General features: G+C 43.0%; 1 protein-coding gene across 10 annotated transcripts in view; it reads right to left on the bottom strand.

Moving 5' to 3' along the window:
* The window catches only part of DST (dystonin), a gene marked incomplete at both ends in the record, with an annotated part of 487,217 nt that overhangs the window by 197,693 nt on the left and 267,415 nt on the right, over positions 1 to 22,109 (bottom strand). For all 10 annotated transcript variants that reach the window (XM_079713903.1, XM_079713907.1, XM_079713908.1 and 7 more), the window contains one exon: positions 15,130 to 15,296. In XM_079713903.1, the coding sequence (XP_079570029.1) occupies positions 15,130 to 15,296 (167 nt within the window). The remainder of the gene's footprint in view (positions 1 to 15,129; positions 15,297 to 22,109) is intronic.

Below are 22,109 nucleotides of genomic sequence, written 5' to 3'. Positions count from 1 at the left end.
CAGATGCAATAGAGCAGAAATTAACACAACACTGTAATCAACTACACTTCACTTTAAAAAAAGGAAAAAGAAAAGATACATGCACCCCTATGTTCATAGCAGCACTATTTACAGTAGCCAAGATATGTAAACAACCTAAATGTCCATGACAGATGAACGGATAAAGATGTGGTACATATAAAAAGAAATTTCATAGAGTTTGTTGGTTGTACTGTCTCTCAGTTGGCACTCGGCAGTCATTTATGGAGTGAGTATAGACTTAAGTCTTGGCTACCCAGGATCTGAACCCTCAACCTATGTTTGAGAAATTTCCCTTTTACAAACATGAGGGAGAGAAGCAGAGTCTATTAATACAAAACAAAAACATCAGGTTTTTCTTGTCTCTCCTTTGCTCAGGAAATGTCCACTGCACACTTCACCCCAACGAGATGACATGACCTGGTCAACTCAAATTCTCCTGCAAGACTTGGTTCCAGCACTGTCTCCTCCAGCAAATGCTCTTCTCTGTTCCCAGTGTTCTGTGCTACCTTTATTTCTGTAGTTACCACAGTTTGTTACAACTATGCATTTGTCCATCTCTCACAGTGGACTGCGGGCTTCCTGAAGGCAGAACCCATGTTTTATCCACATCTCTATCCTCAATATCCAGCCTAATGTCCAGCACATGAACACTTGAGGAATGAATGGATAATAAAGGAACAGATGAGCTTTGTGGACTGAAAAGTACCACTAATTCAAATTTCTGGAGATAGTCTCCATTTTAGGTTTGATCCTTTTCTTTTCACTAATTTCTACAGACAAAGCCACCATCTAAGGCTTCCAATCAGGATCTGAAATCCTCATCAAAATCCATGGGGAACAGGATCCGATGTCACAGCTCCTCCATCACCCAAACAAATACACATGGTTTTGAGGTTTCCCAAGGGCTTTTCTCTACTGAAAACAATCTGGAAAATAGGCGTGGGGTGAAAACAACATGCAAGGGATCAATTATAACATTTTCAGAAGCACTAATTACTTCTCCTGGGTTCTGAATCCTCCCTTCTCGTGTTCTCATGTGCATTCAGCTTCAGCTTTTGGCCATGTTCCCAGCTGGGATGCCTTATAAAATAATAACAGTCACAAAACAACAATAGGGATTCATATGTATTGCTATCTACTACGTGGCAGGCAGTGCACTACAGGCTTTAAAGGCACTGTTTCACTTTATCTTCTTGACAACCCTGAGCAGCAGGGTGTGTTATTGTCCTGAATTTACAGACGGAAAAACTGAAGCTTAAGGACGTTACATAACTGGGACAAGGGCAGAATCTGACAAGGAGCAGTCAGTATTTGAAGCCAGGTCTGTCTCCATGCAAAGCCCGAGCCAAAATGCTGCATTCTGCTGGCATTATACACTGAGAACTCATCAAACAGTCGTGTCCAATATGAAGCTGAAAAATCAGGATAAAGAAAATACAGATGAATTCATGCTTCTGCTGCTGGGGAAAACGATACTGACGGTAATTCCCAGAAAGAAACACCACAAAGTGTATGTGCGCACACTGGCATACTCAGAAAAATAAACTGTAAGAATTAAGATGTAGTTCCAGCTTATTAACAAAACAGTATTCATCGAATATACGAACGCTTCCCTTACTTGGAATGGTTTGATCCAGACTGTGGAAGGCCTGGACATCTCTATTTTAACAAGGTTCGCCCCTTCCCCCAGGTGAATCTTATCAGGGAAGTTGGGAACTAAACCATCTTAGAATTCCCCTTGTCTCTAATCTTTCCTTTCAAAATTATTAACATTTTGTACTGGAAAAAAAATCCTCAATAATATCAGATATAACAAGACAAACAGGACAATCACAAACACGCCTTATACCCTCAACCAGGAGACAGCAAACCTTTTCATTCTTTTCCAGTGTTGATTTTTACTGTTTAAATCTAGAGGCAAAGAACACACTTAGGCCTGGAGTGGCAGACGGCGGTGTTTCATGCTGGTCTAACTCTGGAAGACACTATAAAATGATGACGTCGGGAAAAGATACCATTTGGTAACAGATTTTTTAATTTTTATTTTTTTATTGAAGTATGGTTGATTTACAATGTTGTGTTAATTTCCGCTGTGCAGCAAAGTGACTCAGTGATACATATATATTCTTATATATATATATATTTCCATTTCCATTACAGAATATAATAGGATATTGAATACAGTTCCCTGTGCTATACAGTAGGACCTTTTTGTTTATCCATCCTATATATAAAAGCTTACATCTGCTAACCCCAACCTCTCACCCCATCCCTCCCCCAACCCCCTTTGCCTTGGCAACCACCAGTCTGTTCTCTATGTCCATGATTCATAACAGATTGTTTTAAAAATAAAATCAAAACCACTGAAATAAACCTTGTGGTTTGAGACATCTGATCATCTGACAGGACACTGAGCAATAATTTTCTTTCTTAGCTGGAAAAAAAATAGAAAGTAGAATGGTGGTTGCCAGGGTCTAGGGGGAGGGGGAGGGGGAGTTACTATGTAATGAGCACAGAGTTTCAGTTTTGCAAGATGAAAACAGTTCTGGAGACGGATGGTGGTGATGGTTGTACAATATTGTGAATGTATTTAATACCAGTGAACTGTATACTTAAAAATAGTTAAGATGGCCAAGTTTACGTTACGTACCATGGTCCCTCAGTATCCATGGTGGATCAGTTCCAGGACCCACAAGGACACCCAAGTCCACGGATGCTCAACTCCTTTACAAGCCACCTCGTATAGGCAGTTCTGCATAAGTGGATACAACCAGCCCCAGATCGTGTAGTATTTTTGATCCCTGGTTGGTTGAATCTGCAGATCCCATTACCTATGGATACTGAGGGCTGACTGTATATTTTACCACAGTTTTTTAAAGTTTCCAAAAATTATTAAAGACAGATTTTTACATATTTGAGGGAAAAAGGTTATACTGAGGTGGAAAAAGGCTATACTGAGGTGGAAAAAGTCAAAGGGCTGTGATTCAGGTGTCCTGTGATTTAGTCCTAACTTGCTTTGACTTTGAACACACATCCAGACACCTGTGTCACACTTCCCGTCTACAAAAAATGTGTACGGGGTGGAGGGAGGGCGTTGGGGGCTGCTGCACCATATGGTTTGAAAAACCCCACTGATTTGCCCAAAGTCTCAAGAGAAGATCCATATGAAAGTACTTGGGGAACTAAGTATACAGAGCAATGTACAGAAGTTATTAAGAAGTTATCTATGGGCATACAAACAATGTAACACAATGTAATCAGAGAAGCAGAATGTGGTGCTTTGGTATGCTAATTATAAATAATCCTTCCCAGGCAACAAACTAGGAGTTCATCCATTCACTCAATATTTAATAAGCATCTACTATGTGCCTGGCAGTAAGGCATTAAGAATACAGGACTCCAGGGCTTCCCTGGTGGCGCAGTGGTTGAGGGTTCGCCTGCTGATGCAGGGTACGCGGGTTCATGCCCCAGTCCAGGAAGATCCCACATGTTGCGGAGCAGCTGGGCCCGTGAGCCATGGCCGCTGAGCCTGCGCGTCCGGAGCCTGTGCTCCGCAACGGGAGAGGCCACAACAGTGACAGGCCCGCATACCGCAAAAAAAAAAAAATATATATATATATATATATAAGAATACAGGACTCTGATTTCATTTCTCTAATAATTAGCAATTTTGAACATGTCTTCACGTGCCTACTGGCCATCTGTGTGTCTTCTTTGGAGAAATATCTAATTAGGTCTTCTGCACATTTTTCGACGCAAACTAGTATACACAGGATGGATAAACAAGGTCCTATTGTATAGCACAGGGAACTATATTCAGTATCCTGTGATAAACCAAAATAGAAAAGAATATATATAATGTATAACTGAATCACTTTGCTGTACAGCAGAAGTTAACAAAACATTATAAATCAACCATACTTCAACAAAATTTAAAATTTTTTTTAAAGAATATTGGACTCTGTGTATGGAGAGCTCAGAGCTCTGAAGGGAGCTGGGGGGAAACCAGGAGAAAACCTGGTGGAAGAGTGCCAGGCAGGAGGCAAAAGCACACACGTGCACTGTGTTAGAGGGAGCGTGTGTACAAGGGGACCAGTGCTCTGGCAACAAGCCAGCAAGCAGCAGGGGGACACAGGGAGAGACAAGGCTGGATGAATAGCAGGACCCAAGATGATGCAGAATCTCATGAACTTCTTAAGGGATTTTGAACATTTTCCCAAGAACTACGGAAAACTATTAAAATGCATTAAGGAGGATTAAGAGATTAAGCTTTCAGCTCTGAGGTCAGACAGAGAAGAAATGTAAAAGGGTGAAAGCACTCCCAGAGAATCCAGGGAGAGGTCAGGGTGACTTGCAAAGGAACGTGGCAGCAGTGGGGAGAAGTGGACAGGCTGGGAGACAGAAGGTCAAATGCATAGAGCCAGGGGTGTAGGTACGGACGAGAGTCAACACAGAGAGAAGAGAAAGGCAGACAGGCAACCTTGAAGAACTCCCATGTCCACCAGCCTGTGAGACAGTCCGGGTGTGGAAAGGGTCCTGAGCAGGAACGGTCCAGGAAACGGAGGAAAACCAGGGCAGGGTGGGGCCAGAAAAGAAAAAGAGCATTTCGTGAAGAAAAGATACCTGCAGTCAGTAGGGTCAAATGCTGACAAATAAGATGAGGCCTGGAAAATGTGTACTGGATACCCACATTTATCCTGAAATCACTCATGACCCTAGAAGAAGTGGTTTTGGTGGATTTGGGGGCCAGAAGCCAGATTCAAGTGGGTTGAAGAATAAGTATGGGGTGAAGAAATGAAAACAGAAGGTGCGGACAATTCTTTTTGAGAAGTCTTCCCTTTAAGGAAAGAAATGGTCTATGGCAGTAGATGGATAAAAGCATGGGGTTGAGAGAGGGGTTTTTTTTAATTGTTTTATTAATGAAGAGGCTTCAGTGGGCTTAAAATCCAGTGAGAAAGATCTGTTGAGAGAGAAAAGTTTACTAGAAGGAGAAAGAAGGTTTCTGAGGCAACAGTTGGGATGAGGTCCAGAGCAGGGGAGGAGGGGACAGCCCTGGACAGGTGGAGGCAGGACGCCCATCAAACCGGGGAAAAGATGGCGAGATGGATGTAGAGGAAGGTAGGCTTGTATCTTTGGGAGCCAAAATAAAGACTTTCCACCTTCTGGCCTCAAAATCTTCTGAAAGCAGGAGTGAGGAAGGACAGAGGGTGTGAGGGAAAGAAGGGGTGAGTTAACATGTATAGAAGAGACGGCTGGGCAGAACCATGAGGCTGGGAATCCACCCTGAAGTTGCACTTTCTCCACTGTGCTTCATTTGCTGGGTACAGGCACAGAACAAGCAGAGAGCTGGGCTCAGACAGGTCAGGCTTTGCTGGGAAACTGGTGTGTACTCAGCAGAATGGAAGGAGCTGAAAGGGATGCAGGGAGGGAGGAAAGGAGGGAAGGAAGGAAGGAAGGAGGGAAGGAAGGAGGGAGGGAAGGGGGAGGGAGGGAGGGAGGGAAGGGGGAGGAAGGGAGGGAGGGAAGGGGAGGAAGGGAGGGAGGGAAGGGGGAGGGAGGGAGGGAGGGAAGGAAGGAGGGAGAGAAGGGGGAGGGAGGGAGGGAGGGAAGGGGGAGGAAGGGAGGGAGGGAAGGGGGAGGGAGGGAGGGAGGGAAGGGGGAGGAAGGGAGGGAGGGAAGGGGGAGGGAGGGAGGGAGGGAAGGGGGAGGGAGGGAGGGAAGGAGGGAAGGAAGGAGGGAGGGAAGGGGAAGGGAGGGGGGAAGGAAGGAAGGAAGGAAGGAAGGGGGAGGGGGGAAGGGGGAGGGGGAAGGGGGAGGGAGGGAGGGAAGGAAGGAAGGAAGGGAGAGGGGGGAAGGGGGAGGGAGGGAGGGAAGGAGGGAAGGAAGGAGGGAGGGAAGAGGGAGGGAGGGAAGGAAGGAAGGAAAGAAGGAGGGAGAGAAGGGGAGGGAGGGAGGGAAGGAAGGAAGGAAGGAAGGGGGGAGGGAGGGAAGGAGGGAGAAACTCACTCCATTCACCTAGACATCAGTCTTAGCCCAACCTCTGTGCTCAGCACACAGCACACCAACTCACACACAGATGTACGAAGCCACCCGTGTCACTTCCATCCGTTCTCAGATACATCACACAACACAAACATGCATTAACGATGCCTCACTTAGTCTATGATGGCAGGACAGTCACCATGACAAATTCCTGAAGATGACTGTTTGGACTAAATCGTGTTCAGGCTTAGCATATTCTTACTGTTCTTATTGGTGGGAAAAAGCATCTCACCTCGGCCCCTTCCCCGCAAGAGGGAAAAAAAAAAAGACCTGTAATATGGTCCTTCCCTTCCCCCAGCAAATAACTACAAATGTGCAGGAGACCCACCCACAGTTGTGTAACTGGGTGTAGACAGTCCTTTATGCTCATATTTGGGTACATATTGTTGAAGAAACAAAGCCAAGAGCTCCAAGGTAGCAACAAGCTATAAAAGTAACTCTCCCTTTTCTCAAAAGGAGATGAATGAATTTACTTCCAATATTCTTCTTTTTTTTTCCTACAAAGTGACTCTCTCCTACCAACAAGGCAGAAAGCAAAGAATGAGAAACACTATAAAGAACAGAAACATGTATATGTGTAACTGAATCACTTTGCTGTACACCTGAAACTAACACAACACTGTTAATCAACTATGCTCCAGTCCAGTATAAAAAAGAAATTTAAAAAAAAAGAAAAGAAACACTATAATTCACAGCAAGCTTTGTTAGGACCTCAAGATTAGAATCTAACGCGAGACATTAGAAGATATGTAATGAATTATAACTCTCACTTCTTCACAAAGAACAATTAACCCCATAACAGCCTCACAGACTTTACTAAACACAGAGAATAGTATTGGTTTTGACAGAGTAACTCCTTCAGTTCCTATGTTTAAGTGACCTTAAATTGTAGAGAGAGAGTAAACTGTAAGTAAATCTAGGGGCTAGATACCACCCTCCCCCACAAAGAAAAGGGGTGTGTGTGTGGGATGAATCAACTTATTTACTCTGGGAGAAAATATTAAACTACTTCTTTCAGAGAATAACATGAGAATATGAATCTATCAATGAGCCAAAATAAACGAGGTGCTGCAACAAAACAGAGGGACCTATCAGAGAACAAGAGATGAAGAGCACACAGCCACTGGTCCTGCACTGCAGGAGAAATCTCAGGGTAGGAGAAGGTCAGAGAATGCTGAGGGGAAGCTGATGAAGGAAGAATGCATCAGGTTCGCAGTAAGGGGAGTCTTTAATCAAAGCCCATCTTCTCCTGAGCCTCCTAGCCACAGCCCTGTTATTAGTGGGTCAGCAGCAGCCTGGAGGGAGGGAAGGAAACTGACATTTATTACATGCTTCCTAAATCTGGCGTGACAGGCACATTCTCATCTGTTATCTCAAGACACCGGCCTCCCTCCCCGCTGGTATTCTAAATACACAGAAAAAATACACAGAAGATACTAAAAACAGTCAACGGATATGAACACTAACTCACACGCCTCTCGTGGATACAGATGCATTACCAGCCATGCACCTGAGCTCCCTATGGATTTTAAAATGTGATAATGTTTACAAGTCACCCACATATGCCCTCACAGTTCAAGTGTTTTAAGTTTATTTGGTAAGGTAAATAATCAATTTGATTTTGCCTCACAAACTGAAATGTTTGTGACTTTTTTTTTTTTTTTTTTTTTTTTTTTTTTTTTTTTTTGCGGTACGCAGGCCTCTCACTGTTGTGGCCTCTCCCGGGCGGAGCACAGGCTCCGGACCCGCAGGCTCAGCGGCCATGGCTCACGGGCCCAGCCGCTCCGCAGCATGTGGGATCCTCCCGGACCAGGGCACGAACCCGTGTCCCCTGCATCGGCAGGCGGCCTCCCAACCACCGCGCCACCAGAGAAGCCCTGTGACTTTTTTAAAAATGAACAACCATCAAGGCTCTGTCTGTGTCTAGCTCATGGCCATACAAACCTTACCTGTGTACACACACACACACACACACACCCTCGTACCTCTGGGTTCTGCAGCCTGAGGGCAGACCAGGTTCTGAGAGAGAAAAAATCCCTAGTCAACACTAATCCAACTTCCTATGGGAACATTTCAAACCCTAAAGGGCCTCCTCCCAGTATTAAACCAGTCCAATCCAGTATAGCTTGTAAGGTGTGACTGAATCCAGGTATGAGGCTGAATCACAGCCTCCAGGTTCTATTAAAGAAGATGACTCTGACAATGGCCTCACAGCCTAACCTTCCCAATTACAGCGTCTTTAAAGATTTAATAGAATGCTATTAGGATGGTCCCATTAAATTCTAATTCCAAATGAAGACAATGAACAAAATCACTGCTACCCAACTGCACACTCAGAAAAGTGAAAAATTCCTGGCTGCCTAATTAGAAAATATTTATATGGCATGCTTCTAAAACACAACCTGTTCCAAAAACGTTGTCTTACTTGGGTAATAGATTTAAAACAGGCTTGTGAAAAGGATGCCAGGGGCTTGAAAAGGAGAGTTAAATAAATGAATGCGATAATTTAAGAACAAGAAGGGGACAAGCAGAAACTAGTGAGCTGAAATAATTTCTCTACAAAACACCCCCAGCATTTCAGTCCTGACATACTTATTAGTAACTTGACGTGTGGCCACCTGAGGCTCGCCTGGCCCCGCTGCACAGTCTGTGCTCTTTGTTCTGGCCCATGGGTGCCCATTCTTGTCTCTGCCTGTCGGACAGAAATGTTTTCACGCTGAGTGATGCTGGGCGCTGCTGAGTTGGAACTTGGCTTCCATCAGTGCTCCAGGGTAGGGACTGATAAAGTCAGACAAGTTGGGGGCTGAGTTCAAGCTGGAAATCAGAGCTTTATTTCTCAGAAAGGAAAAAGCCCATTTTCCGGTGTGTACGAGCATACTTGAGAGCACAGAAGTCTCAGGTGAACCCTCTACTGTTATCACCTGCCTCTAAAAAACGTGTGCTACTGTCAGGAATTTCACTCCTCTGTGTGTGTCTTAACTCCTGGTGACTTACCCATCGACTGGTGTCTAGAGGATACTCCTAGAATCCCCTGGCTATTGGTTCTCAGTTAATTCTACTTCATCCTCTCTCGCTTTTAAGCTCCTTACTCACCAAATGCTCTTGTGACATCCTTGTCATCTAAGTCCATCAAATCCAAGTCTGCTTTGTTATTCTTTCAAATGAAAAGTAAGGTGAGGGGCAACAGTGAGGCTTATTTACCTAAGATGTCTCACCAGTTGTGGTTTTTGGTGAAAAGGTTTTAATACGCTTTAAAGAAAATTTAAATTTTATAAACAAAACAAGCAGAAACTAGTATAGATATGTGGTATTTTTATTATTTGAACCCTTTGCATGGAAAACTGAATATAACAAATGAACGTGCCTAGAAGGAATTAGGAACAGAATTTCCTAAGACAGAAGTAATATAAAAACAATGTATTTATCAGTGGCCTATTTAAATAGAACCCACAGAACCATGCCTCGTAATCTCTTCTACTAAATCATATTACTTTATCATCCTTACTATTGAAACCGAGCAGGACCCTGTGGGTGGGGCTCCTGAGCATGGAAGCTTTTCTGTCCCATGTCTCTTGTCTGTAGGGAACAGACTCCAGCCTCCATGATCTTCCCTAAGTCCTAAAGGGCAGATTCGAACAGCTGCCAATCAGGGAAGGGAGGGGGATGCAGAGACAAGAGAGGACCAGCCCTGGGGCAGGGTCCTGGTTGTGCCTCAAGGGATACACATATCAATATCTTTGAGCTCTTTACAGAACTAAAACCCCCAATAAATGGAAGATGTCAGCATTCTTGGACTCTGAGGCCAGATTAAAGGAACCAGAGAAGCTCATCAAGATTAGGAGATCACCTGAGCCCAGATTAAAGGAGTGCAGGCCCTGCACACACCCTAATCTTATCAGCAACCCCACCCTTGTACCACTGCTATAAAACTCCTCACCAAATCCTCCTGGGATGGGACATGCAGTTTTGAGGGGCACAAGCCCGCTCTGGCGCCCTCTACCTGGCAGAGCAATAAAGCTATCCTTTCCTACCCTACCCAAAACCCTGTCTCTGAGATTCAGTTTGGCACCGGTGCACAGAGGCTGAGTTTTCAGCATCACTATCCATCGCACAATCCAGGCTATCCACCCTCTGTAGGATAACATGACACACTAAAACTACAGAATAGTCCATTTGTGATTTTCCTCTTACTGGTACTAAGTATTTTAATGTTCTCTTATTATCTACAACTTTCCTCACTACATTACAGTTGTTGGTGATGCTATTTTCAGAGATGGCTGATTCTAAGTTAAACAGTTAATGCTGTCCTCATTTATTTCTTACAAGGGACCAAGATCTTAGCTGGCAGTTATGTATGATACTACTCATTTGGTCATCTTGTAAGCAGATAGGGTAGGGGGTCCCCGGAGAAAGAGAACCAGGCACGGCTTTCCTGATATAAGAGGAGCCATTTTTGGTCTAAGCCATCTTGTGATCTAAGCCTGGCCACAGTGCTTGCCCTTGAACAGATCTCAGTAATTAATTATCTTAATGGAACAAAAGAAAGCAGAAACATTGCCTGTTATCAGGCAAGAGAAGTAACAATAGCAAAGATAATATATCAGTTGTAAAGATTCCCAGTTCTGTTTCAATGAGCCTGAAATGCTCAACCACCAGATAAACTAGAACCTCAGAGATGACGATGGTGACCTTTTCTGACCCTTGTGACTTCAATCAACTAAAGCTTGGGCTCTGTCCACCACCCAAGCCCCTTCATGAATATGCATGTACTGTTAGCTTAAAACTTCCCCAATTTTGCTGTTTGTGGAGACACTGCTTCTGGAAAGATCTTCAGTGTTCTCCTTACTTGCTGCAAGTAAAATAAATCCTTCCCGATCTTTGGTTTGGTTGTGTCTTTTGGCTGGACGCCCACCAAAAGGCAAACCCAGTTTTCAGGTAACAATTTCTTAAATCCATCAAGAATTTTCACGTCTCTGCTGAATATCATTAGTCTTCAAGGATGCACTACCACAGCTTCTCTGGCCAAAAGTTCCATTTCTTGATATGTAGTCTGCCTACAGGAAATTACCTAAGTATTTACACAGACGTATACGAGGACTTGAGAATCCAGAGCAATCACCTCCATTATTTAAAAGTGTATGTGATATGGAGCATATGAGTTACTCTTTGAGCCTCAGTTTAATAATTTAACAATTTGATAACAAATTGATAACAATGGAAATAGTGCCATCTATTTCACAGGACTGTGATAATATTTTTTTTTTTTTTTTTTTTTTGCAGTACCCGGGCCTCTCACTGCTGTGGCCTCTCCCGTTGCGGAGCACAGGCTCCGGATACACAGGCTCAGCGGCCATGGCTCACGGGCCCAGCTGCTCCGCGGCATGTGGGATCTTCCCGGACTGGACTGTGATAATTTTAAAAGCTACCATATGTTAAAAAGAGGCAGGACAGGAATTAATACCTGGTCAACATCCTGCATCTATTTCCTGGGTACCTGCTATGTGACAGTTACTTTCTTTTCACCTCCATGGAACATTCTTAGTGTGTAACATCTATAAATCAGTCTTATGAAAATTTCTCTTCATTTTTAAGTCATATAATAGTTCTTTCGAAAAACAGAATTTTAGAAAATTAAGCTTCTATGGAACTTTTAGAATAAAAGTTAGTAAACTGTTAGTAAAGTGCTGTTTACTGGGGTTAACAAACACACTCTCCACTTTCAAAAGTCATAATCTATGGGGGGGGACACTAATAGAAATATGCTAGACAATCCAAATTAATGTGCTTGATTCACAACTGTTGACAGTACTCACATCAATACAGAATCTGAAGGATGCTATTACCTTCCCATTTCAGATCTTAATTCTAAATCTTAGAAGATACTAAGTGCAGTTGGCCCTCTGTATCTACGGTTTCCGCATCCTCAAATTCAACTAACCACGGATCAAAAAGATTTGAAAAAAAACTCCAGAAAGTTCCAAAAAGCAAAACTTGAATTTGCCGTGTGCTGGCAACTATGTACACAGCATTTCCATTGTATTAGGTATTAGAAGTAACCTAGAGATGATTTAAAGTATATGGAGGATGTATGAGGTTATATGCAAACACTACACCATGCTATGTAGGGGACTTGAGCATCCACAGATTTTGTTATCTGTGGGGGTCCTAAAGCCAATCCCCCCGGCAGATACCAGGGGACAACTGTACACAAAAAACTTACTAAATCAGTTATTACAAATAATACTGGTTTATTCTTAAATGATAAACACTATTTTCCTTCTCATCTCTAGAGAAATCTCTCGCATTCTATCTACTGCAGGTGACCTTGTCACATCAGGGAACCATAACCCTCTTTCCATTCACTGCCCCAATCACGAGGTTGTTTCCTGTGAAGCCCTCCTTCCCTCTTAAGGGCCTTCTCAATTAAGTATCCTATATGGTTAGACTTGGCATCTGAGTAGAAACCAAACCCATGTGCCACCTCAGAGGATTTTTATTACGGAAGTCAAGTAAAATTCATATAAATAATAAAATTTCTTATCTGAAAAAATCCAAAAAGCCCAATGAAGTGGGTATGTTTCCAGAGTGAATCCAAATAAATACATCACAAAATTTAAGAGAATAATTATTACGTAAAGACAACTGTTAAGTAAAACACTACTCTCTAAATGTGATTAGTACTGCCCAATAGCCAAAAATCCGCTAACAGTGATTTCATAATTGTTCATAACTTTGTCTCCTTTGTTTCTAGAGTAAATCAAGGCTGTCAACAAAGAAAACCATGTGGAGCTCAATGCCACCTACTTAATTCTTACACATACTAGGAAAAAAAAGTACTCATTTGTTTTTTAAGTAAAAAGAAAGGCCCAAGGACTTACAAAAAATACAGTTCTACAGATGAAAGATTTCTTCTAGTAAAAGAAACCACAGTAATTCTAGGCATAGGGTAACTTAACAAAACTTCAGCAACAAAGAAATCTTCGAAGTATTTAAACCTGATATTCAGTATTTTTACCATGAACTCCAACAAGGGAAAACAAAGCACACTAGGAAATCCAAGTTCAAAGTTAAAGCTAACATACTACTATATACAAATAGACAGTACACAGAACTCTACACAATACTTCATAATAACCTATAAGGGAAAAGAATCTGAAAAAGAATAGATACATATGCAGCTGAATCACTTTTCTGTACACCTAAAACTAACACAACATTGTTAATCAACTATACTTCCATTAAAAAAAAAAGTTAAAGCTAAGCAATGTTCTAAAATGATCACTCTGTCAAAATAAAAGTTCAAAACAAATCACTTTCACAAGATCCAAATCTTCTCCTAAAACAACGTGAGCTCTGTAACATTAAACAGGAAATTTTAGGATCTTTGACACAGCAGTGACTTATTTAAGTATAAAAACGCACAGCAGGTATATACCAATTGGTACTCATAATCCTTCCTAAGTATTGAAGAGACAATGCCTGGAGACCAGTTGTTTTTAAAAGTCAATTATTTTAGAAGAATAGCTGGCTTCTAAATGTTTTGCTTCTAAGCTAAAAAACTTCAGAGAGCAGAGCACACCCTCAAAATGCATCGTGACACACATCCTTTGGTGTAACAATCCAAATACTGTCATTCAAAGGCTAAGAAGACCTTTCCACCCCCGGTACAGAACAGGTGAGACTTCCGACGGCCTGTGTTCTAAGTCACATGGGACACAGTGTGATCATCACACTGTCTGTGACCATGAAACCCTCTTGGCACTGTGTCCCTCAAGGAGAGCTGGCACTTTACTCTGGGCAAGCACAGGATTTTCTTTTTAACTCAGCAATCTACACCTACCTCTACTGAAATGTTGTCCTGTAAAGGAAGCAGACTATGACAGCATTTAAAGGGGACTCTTGGGTGTGGACCCATGGGAGACTCAGTACAGTTCTGTAGATGTCAAAGTCTCCAAAATAAAAAAGAGAGGGGAGAAAGGGGAGAGAAAGGAAAGGAAGAAAGAGAAAGGGAGAGATGGGGTTCCAGGCAAACAGACTGGGTGAGAACCTAGCTCTGCAACCTGGTGGCAGTGTGACCCTGGCTAACCTGAAGTTGCCCATCTATAAAAGTGGGTGACAGCAGCTCCTGCTTTATAGGACTCTGGGAGATGAGTGAGATAACATAAGGAAAGCATTTAACAGAATGTCTCACATGCAGAAAGTTATCAAAATATGAACTATTCTGCCTAATATTTTTATTGCAATCAAATAAGTTTGTCAGTTTAGTGAGCTACTCTATTTAGGAAGATATTCAGTTCTTTAACGACATGATATAATCCTTGCAAAACTAAGAAAAATAACGGAGATCAATACATCATTTTCAGTAAAGAATTTCCAGGGATTTCATTCCTTATAAGGCAATAGGAGTCTGGACTCAACAGGCAAGTACCTGGGTTTGAATATCAAGCCCGACACTCATGGTTTTGTGACCTGAAGCAAGTATTTACTCTGGTCTCAGTTTCTGTCTGTTAACTCAGGGAGGACAAGATTCCCTTAGGGATGCTGTGTGGCCTGAGTGAATGAACATATGTAAACTGCTTAGGACAGCACCTGGCACTTAGTAGGTGCTATGTCAGTGTTAACTCAGATCTTGGGGTTCACAATTCTCACCGGGAAACTGTTTACCACCCCGAAGTTGGCCATCGTTAAACCCAGCTACTCACTAGAGTAACTAGATGAGGAGGCTATGACATGGAAACTTGTGAGGCTTAGTCTGAACCTTGACCTCACTAATCATCAGCTCTCTGCATACACAATCTTGGTCCTCCACCTACAGATTCTACGCATCAGCGCTTACTCTCCACTAAGTCACTGACAAAATCCAAAGACACACCATAGCTCTGCGTATCTGAGTGACGATCTCTGGGTAGTGGAACTGTGATTTTTTTTTCACTTGTCTGTATTTCTAATGTTCTGCCATACACATTCAGTGCTTGTCTAATAATAAAAGGTTATTTTAAAATTTGGAAATGAAAGAAACACTTCTCAGATTTGTCAAAGGGGGAAAAAACCCAACCAATTCCATACCTGTATTTATGAATGATGGCATTAAATAGTTTTCCGTCTCTCCAGCAGGTGGTGAAATTTTCACACCGAATCCCCGCGTAACCCTCTGTGGCCTGCTGTGTCCACAGTAACAATCTCTCTTTTGCAGACATGTCTTCTGACTCACCAGTAACATGGATATCAGATATCTAAACGGAACAGAAAACATTAAACCATTAGGAAGGAAGGAAACTAACACAGATTAAGAACCTACTATGTGCCAAGCACTTTACAAGTGCTGGTTCACTTAATCCTCCTAACTCTCACTTGTAAGAGGAGTATATTTTTCCCATTTTACATATAGGGAAACTGAGTTTCAAAGAGGTTAACAGATGGAAAAGTCGGATTTAACCCAAGCATCTCATTTTTTTTCATTCCAAAATGTCCCAGTGTTGAAAATTCTCCATTCCACTTTACGAATTAGATCTGTTCAAACAACTTAAGCACATGTTTTTCCAAGTTCAAATGGATCAAAGCAGAACCTAAAAATTAAACTACGTTACTACCTGCAGAGAAAAACTTGATCCAACAGGTATTCTGTGTAAAGAACAGAAAAGGAAAACAGCACCCTCTCCAATTAACCACATTACATAACAATTTGGCTTGAGGTCTCTCTAATTTTCTCATGCATCCTCATTCAGCTTACTCAATGGGAAACTTTTATCAAATAATTTTCCCTATACTTTATTTTCATTAATTTTTTAAGGTCTCTTCCACTAAACGATAATAAAACAGGCCCCCAGTTCACACGATTTACGTCTGCAAGTCGCCCTTTGATAAGGGTCCTACTTAACCTGCTGATAATGACATTGAGGCACCAAGTGACTTCGGCAGGGGTCACACAGTGATTTCCAAACTGGGAGTAACACCAGCAAACTGTTCCCTCAGCCAGTGCAGGAGCAAAGCCAGGGGATCAAGAGGACAGGCGGCCAGCCGGGGTCAGATGGGAAGCAAAACAGAGCGGGGGCAAGTCATCCTGCACCAGAAAGAAAATCCCTGAAGTCATGACACTGGCCCCAGTCCTGGCTGCTAGTCCCATAGCTTTGAACGCGTCATTTCACATCCATGAGTCAACAGCCTCATCTATGAGGAAGAAGGAGGCAGAAGCAGATAATGTTCAAGACTCTTTTCAGTCTAAACTCTGAGAGGCTAAGACACTGTAAAAACAACACAGAAGGCAAAGGTCCAAACAGGCAGTCAGGCAACTGAAAGTAGAAAACCCAGACCAAAGATAGCCCTTAGTCTAGAAAGATGAATGGATAAAGAAGATGTGGCACGCACGCACACACACACACACACACACACACACACACACACACACAGTGGAATATTACTCAGCCGTAAAAAAGGAATGAAATAATGCCATTTGCAGCAATATGGATGGACCTAGAGATTATCATACTAAGCGAATTAAGTCAGACAGAGAAAGACAAGTACCATATGATATCACTTATATGTGGAGTCTAAAATATGGCACAAATGAAGTTATCTACGAAACAGAAACAGACTCAAAGACACAGAGGACAGACTTGTGGTTACCAAGGGGAGGGGGGGTGGGGGAGGGATGGACTGGGAGTTTGGAATTAGCAGATGCAAACTATTATACATAGAATGGAAAAACAACAAGGTCCTACTGTATAGCACAGGGAACTATATTCAATATCCTGTGATAAACCATAATAAAAAATATGAAAAAGAATATATATGTATAATAACTGAGTCACTTTGCTCTACAGCAGAAATTAACATGACATTGTCAATCAACTATACTTCAATAACATTTAAAAAAATAAAATAAAACAAAGAAAGCCTTTTACACTGGGCAATGCTAGGTGCAAACAGAAAGCCCTTTATTCCTACCACTGCCCCAGGAGCCAGAGGACTAGAGGCCAACCCAGGGACCTGGGGCAGGAACACGTGGCAGTTAAGCCCACCCTAGGCCTACCAGCTCTGCCAGCACCCCGTGGAAGGGATGTAGGCCCACACGCCTCTCTCCATCCGGTACTGGGTGAGGTAGCCGTGCCAGGGAGCTCACACCCAGACACAGCCGGAGCAAGGCTCCCTACACAGGGCCAGTATTTGAAAGTGCAGGAGTATCTCAATTTAGTCATCTTTCCTAGGAATCTGTGCTCATCTCCACAGCACAGGAAAGAACTGTGTGCATGAACATGTTATATAGGATATATGGGAAGGATTTCTTTTTGTTTGTTTTTGTTTTCATTTTATTGAAGTATAGTTGATTTACAAGGCTGTGTTAGTTTCAGGTGTACAGCAAAGTGATTCAGTTACATATTTATATATTCTTTTCCAGATTCTTTTCCCTTATAGATTATTATAAGATAGTGAGTACAGTTCCCTGTGCTATAAGGTAGGTCCTTGTTGGTTATCTCTTTTATATATAGTAGTGTATATCTATTAATCCCAAATTCCTAATTTATCCTTCCCCCCGCCTCTCCTCTTTGGTAATCTTTTTTTTAAAACATGGGGAAAAAAAGAGCAGAAACATCGCCCAACTTCCAACTGACATTCTGCCCTAAAATCATGCTGGCGAGCCTTTCCAGCACATCCCAGGAGTTCAAATCCCAGCTCTACCACCTATATGTTCAAGTTACTTATCTGCTTTAAGATCGTTCTCTCACTTGTAAAACAAGGATGATAACAGACATTACACTGTGTTGTGCAAATTCAACAACATGGACACAGAGTAATGCCTGGCACACAGTAAGTACACTTTCAATTTGTTGGCTATTTTATTGCTGTGGTTATTCTTTTTTTTTTGACAAAGGGAGAAGCAAATACTTGGCTTTATTATTCTCCCAATTCTCTTAGTAAAAGGAGTAAAAGATAAAAGTTTTCAAATTTGTTGCCTCAAACCAATTGAAATCTCTGAAAACAAGGTTCAGAGAAACGAATCTAGGAAACTGTAAATGAAAAGTTGAACCTCTACGTAAAATTTCACAAGAGCCTTTACAGATTATAAAATCAGCTGCTTTTGGACTTGTGGTTGCGAAGGGGGAGGTGGGTGGGGGAAGGATGGACTGGGAGTTTGGGATTAGCAGATGCAAATTAGAATATATATGATGGATATAAGCAACAAGGTCCTACTGTATAATAAATAGCACAGGGAACTATATCTAATATCCTATGATAAACCATAATGGAAAAGAATATATATAAAAATGTATATATGTATAACTGAGTCACTTTGCTGTACAGCAGAAATGAACACAACATTGTTAATCAACTATACTTCAATAAAATTAAAAAATATATATATATATATAAAATCAGCTGCTTCTGGGAACCCTAAGAATGCAGGAGCTACGTGGGTGGTATCTATAGCTATATGAAGAAAGGGGCGATAGCTGGGCAGAGGCGGGGACAGGTTTCTGCCGGGTCAAGAACGTTCCACGCCAGTCCAGTCACAAAGGTAACTGCCTGTTAACAAGGGCTGCCAAAACGTTTCAACCACAGGGTAAGTTTAATAGTTGCAGCGCTGCCCAGCACACCCAGGGAAAGATATTAAGGAAGAAGAGTTTAGAGGTCTGAATATGGCTAAACATCAACCAGGAGAAAATAATATATTTTATTAAATAAGTTCCCGAAAGTTCCCAAATCATATTTCAGCACGTTATTCTCACACACACCGTATCAGACCATTACACATGCATACACTGACTCAGAAGCTATAGTTTTAAAGGGTATTTTCAAATATATTATGAACCAAACTTTAACATATCGAAGACCACTATCACGTTAAGTCTTTCAGCTTCTCCTGGGATTTCCAATTAACTGAGTAGTAACCCCATAGGGAAATCAAGGCATTTTTAGATATACTGTTACCACTAGCCACTACCTATCTGAGTTTATCAAACTTTTCATGATACAGTGTAAACAAAATTAAAAAGCAAAATAAACCAAACACTCAACGTTGTTAAGTCTGCAGTTGCCACTCATGACTCCTAATGTAAAATCTGTGCATTCAGCAAAACAGCCTGACTCTTCCATCAAGGGCAGGCCAGGTGGGATTCCAGGAAGTAACCAAGGCTCCTCCCTTCGAATCCTGGAGGCACACAGAGAGCAGAGATGGTTTCAGTTCCTGCTGCCTGCATTCAAATCCCAACTGCAACCACTAAGAGGATTAAGACCCAGAGCTACTCAACATGGATGGACCTACAGACTATCATACTAAGTGAAGTAAGTCAGACAGGGAAAGACAAATATATGATATAGCTTATATATGGAATCTAAAAGAAATGATACAAAGGAACTTATTTACAAAACAGAAAGAGACTCGCAGGCATAGAAAACAAACATGGTTACCAAAGGGCAAAGCGGGGGAGGGATAAATTAGGAGATTGGGATTAACAGATACACACGACTATATACAAAAGAGATAAAGAACAAGGACCTACTGTACCGCACAGGGCACTCTATTCAACATCTTGTAATAACCTGTAATGGAAAAGAATCTAAAAATATATATATAAATATATGTATACTTGAATCACTTTGCTGTACACCTACAACCAACACCACATGGTAAATTAACTATCCTTCAATTAAAACAAAGAAAAGATTCTCCTCATTTTTAAGACTTAAATGATGCCATAATAACATCTTCCTCCTGGAGCAGTTCTAAAGTTTAGACAAGATAATCTGCATTATCTCAGCACAGGGCCTGGCAGATAGAAAACTCTACAAATGTCAGCTTCTCCCACCACAACTTCATGAGCAGTGTTTGCTGCTTCAAGCCTCTCACCAGCGATCTGTCAGCTCACATCTAACACAAACAAGAAACTTTAGACCCAAGTTCCTTTCGAAACTGGAAGCCCTCAAGCCACTCATCCGGGTCACTGCTGCTGCCCCCCAAGCGCAAGTTCTTCCTCCCACTGAGCCTCTCCGGCCACGTTTCATCTCTGCTTCATCTCCCAGGCCCAGACTGCCTCCACTCCCAACTTTCCAGAAGTATCTATTCCACGGAAAACCAAGTCCGCCTCAGCGTCATTACCCTGCCCCGCTTTTTACTGAAACCCAGGCCCGCCCACTGCACTGTGTTAACTCAAGTCCTGGACACCACCGGGCCCACGGGCAGGGCATGTGTTTCTAATGCTCCCAGTGAAAACCGGTAGTTTTCAAACCATTATCCACGGGCACAAAGACCTTGCCTTCACACAGCAGGTCACTCTTGTGCCACCATCTTCTTCCTGTCCTCAAGATGACCCACACTCCCCAGCGGTCTGACACCGGGCTGGCTGTCCCCGTCTGCATCCAGGGACCCATCCTCACAAGGCTTTGTCTTCCCTCCATGTCAGCCGGTCACACACACCTGTGGCCACAGTCTGGATCCTGTCACATTGAACCCGACCTAGTCCACTTCAGGTCTGTACCTTCTGATAGCAATGTCCACTCTTCCAGTACTTTCATTCCTTAACTCCAGCTGGACCAACCACCAGGCTCAGCAACATCTCACATTCCTCCACTGGCCTGATTCTGCCCCATCTCTGAGCCCTCGGCTCTCTTTACCTCCTTCTCCATTCGGTTTGCACCACATGATCCATCACTTCAACCACCATCCTCAACTCCCTCACCCCGTCCTCACCTTGCAAACACCAGCCAACCCTCAACCCTGATCCAGGCAGCGGTATGTCTTCTCCACCCCTGCCCTGAGTATACACCTGAACTAGAGGAAACCATACCACCACGTGGACCACTGCCTCCACGAATCCCAGCTCTGATCTCAGCCGGGGGCTCCAGGAAACTTGCCTTTTCTTCTCAGTGTCCTAAACAGCCGGTTTTTCTATCCCTCACAGCATCTCTGCCAACTCTTCACGAAATGCCTGAAGCTCGTACCCCACCCACCCTTCTTTCCACACCTGGCATCACTTTTTCATCTTCTTTACAGAGAAAACAGTGACACACATAAGAGCCCCCTCACTGTCTCACCCTGTCACCCTTGACCTTTGCTTCCTCCTGACCTGCTTCCCTCCTGTGAATCCTCCGCCTCCTGGTGGGGGGAGGGGGGGCGGTGTCTCACTATCAGTGACCCTCCCCTCACCTGGGTCTTTTGCTCTGAGTATATAAGATGCCCAAGGCTCTTCCATCCTAAAATAAATAAAAACAAATAACCCTCATAAACCCAGTTTCCTCTGTACTTAGCACCAACTCTCTTCTCAGTAAAGCAACTGGAAAAAAAAACATTCTGTGTTTTATAATCTTTATTATCTTTACTCCTCAACCCGTCCAGACTTGGCTTCCACCCCAAACACTCCACGAAAAGTAAGGAGAGGTGACCAGATAAAAAGGGAGGGGGTTCTTGCTCATGATTCTGTTTTCTCAGGAAAGAAGGAAATTAGACGGTTGGTGGAACGTCACAGAGGAAGTGGTGGGCACAGGAGGGGATCAGGCACTGAGAGACGGCACAGGGTCACCGGTCTCTCCTCCAGTTCCCCATCCTGACCTTGCCGAGGCAGCAGTTCTGCCAAAACTGCTCATCTGCGAATTGCCCACGAACCCAGGGAGACCGAAGTACCTGATTCCAGGGGTGCATGAGCTGCCCCAAGACTGTCTTCAAGGGAGAAGAGGGTCTTATAGCCCCATTTCTTCTGTTTCCCCATGGCCAACGATGAGCTGAAGCAACTATTATCTTTACTCAGGACCATCGCCTCTAGTCTCCAGTGTCAATACCAACAATACCAGGCTCAGGAGAGCTTCCCCTTCCTCTGGAACTAAGCCTTGGTGTCAGGACTAGTAACAGCCTCCTAACCAGCTGCACTGGACCACGTCTGCCCTGCTCTCACTCCGCAGACACCTTAATCCAGGTCAGTCTCGGCTGGTCTGCCCAGACCCAAGCCATTCTCCTTCTATTCCACGATCAAACCATACGAACATCAGACCATGTGGACTACACACTCCCTCTCTCCTCAGGTCCTCTGTTCAGGCTACTTCTCCCCTTGGAACAT

Source organism: Hyperoodon ampullatus (assembly GCF_949752795.1).
Source record: "Hyperoodon ampullatus genome assembly, chromosome: 10".
Lineage (NCBI taxonomy): Eukaryota > Metazoa > Chordata > Mammalia > Artiodactyla > Ziphiidae > Hyperoodon > Hyperoodon ampullatus.
The sequence above is the reverse complement of the archived record's forward strand: the minus strand, read 5'-3'. Positions and strand labels throughout refer to the sequence as shown.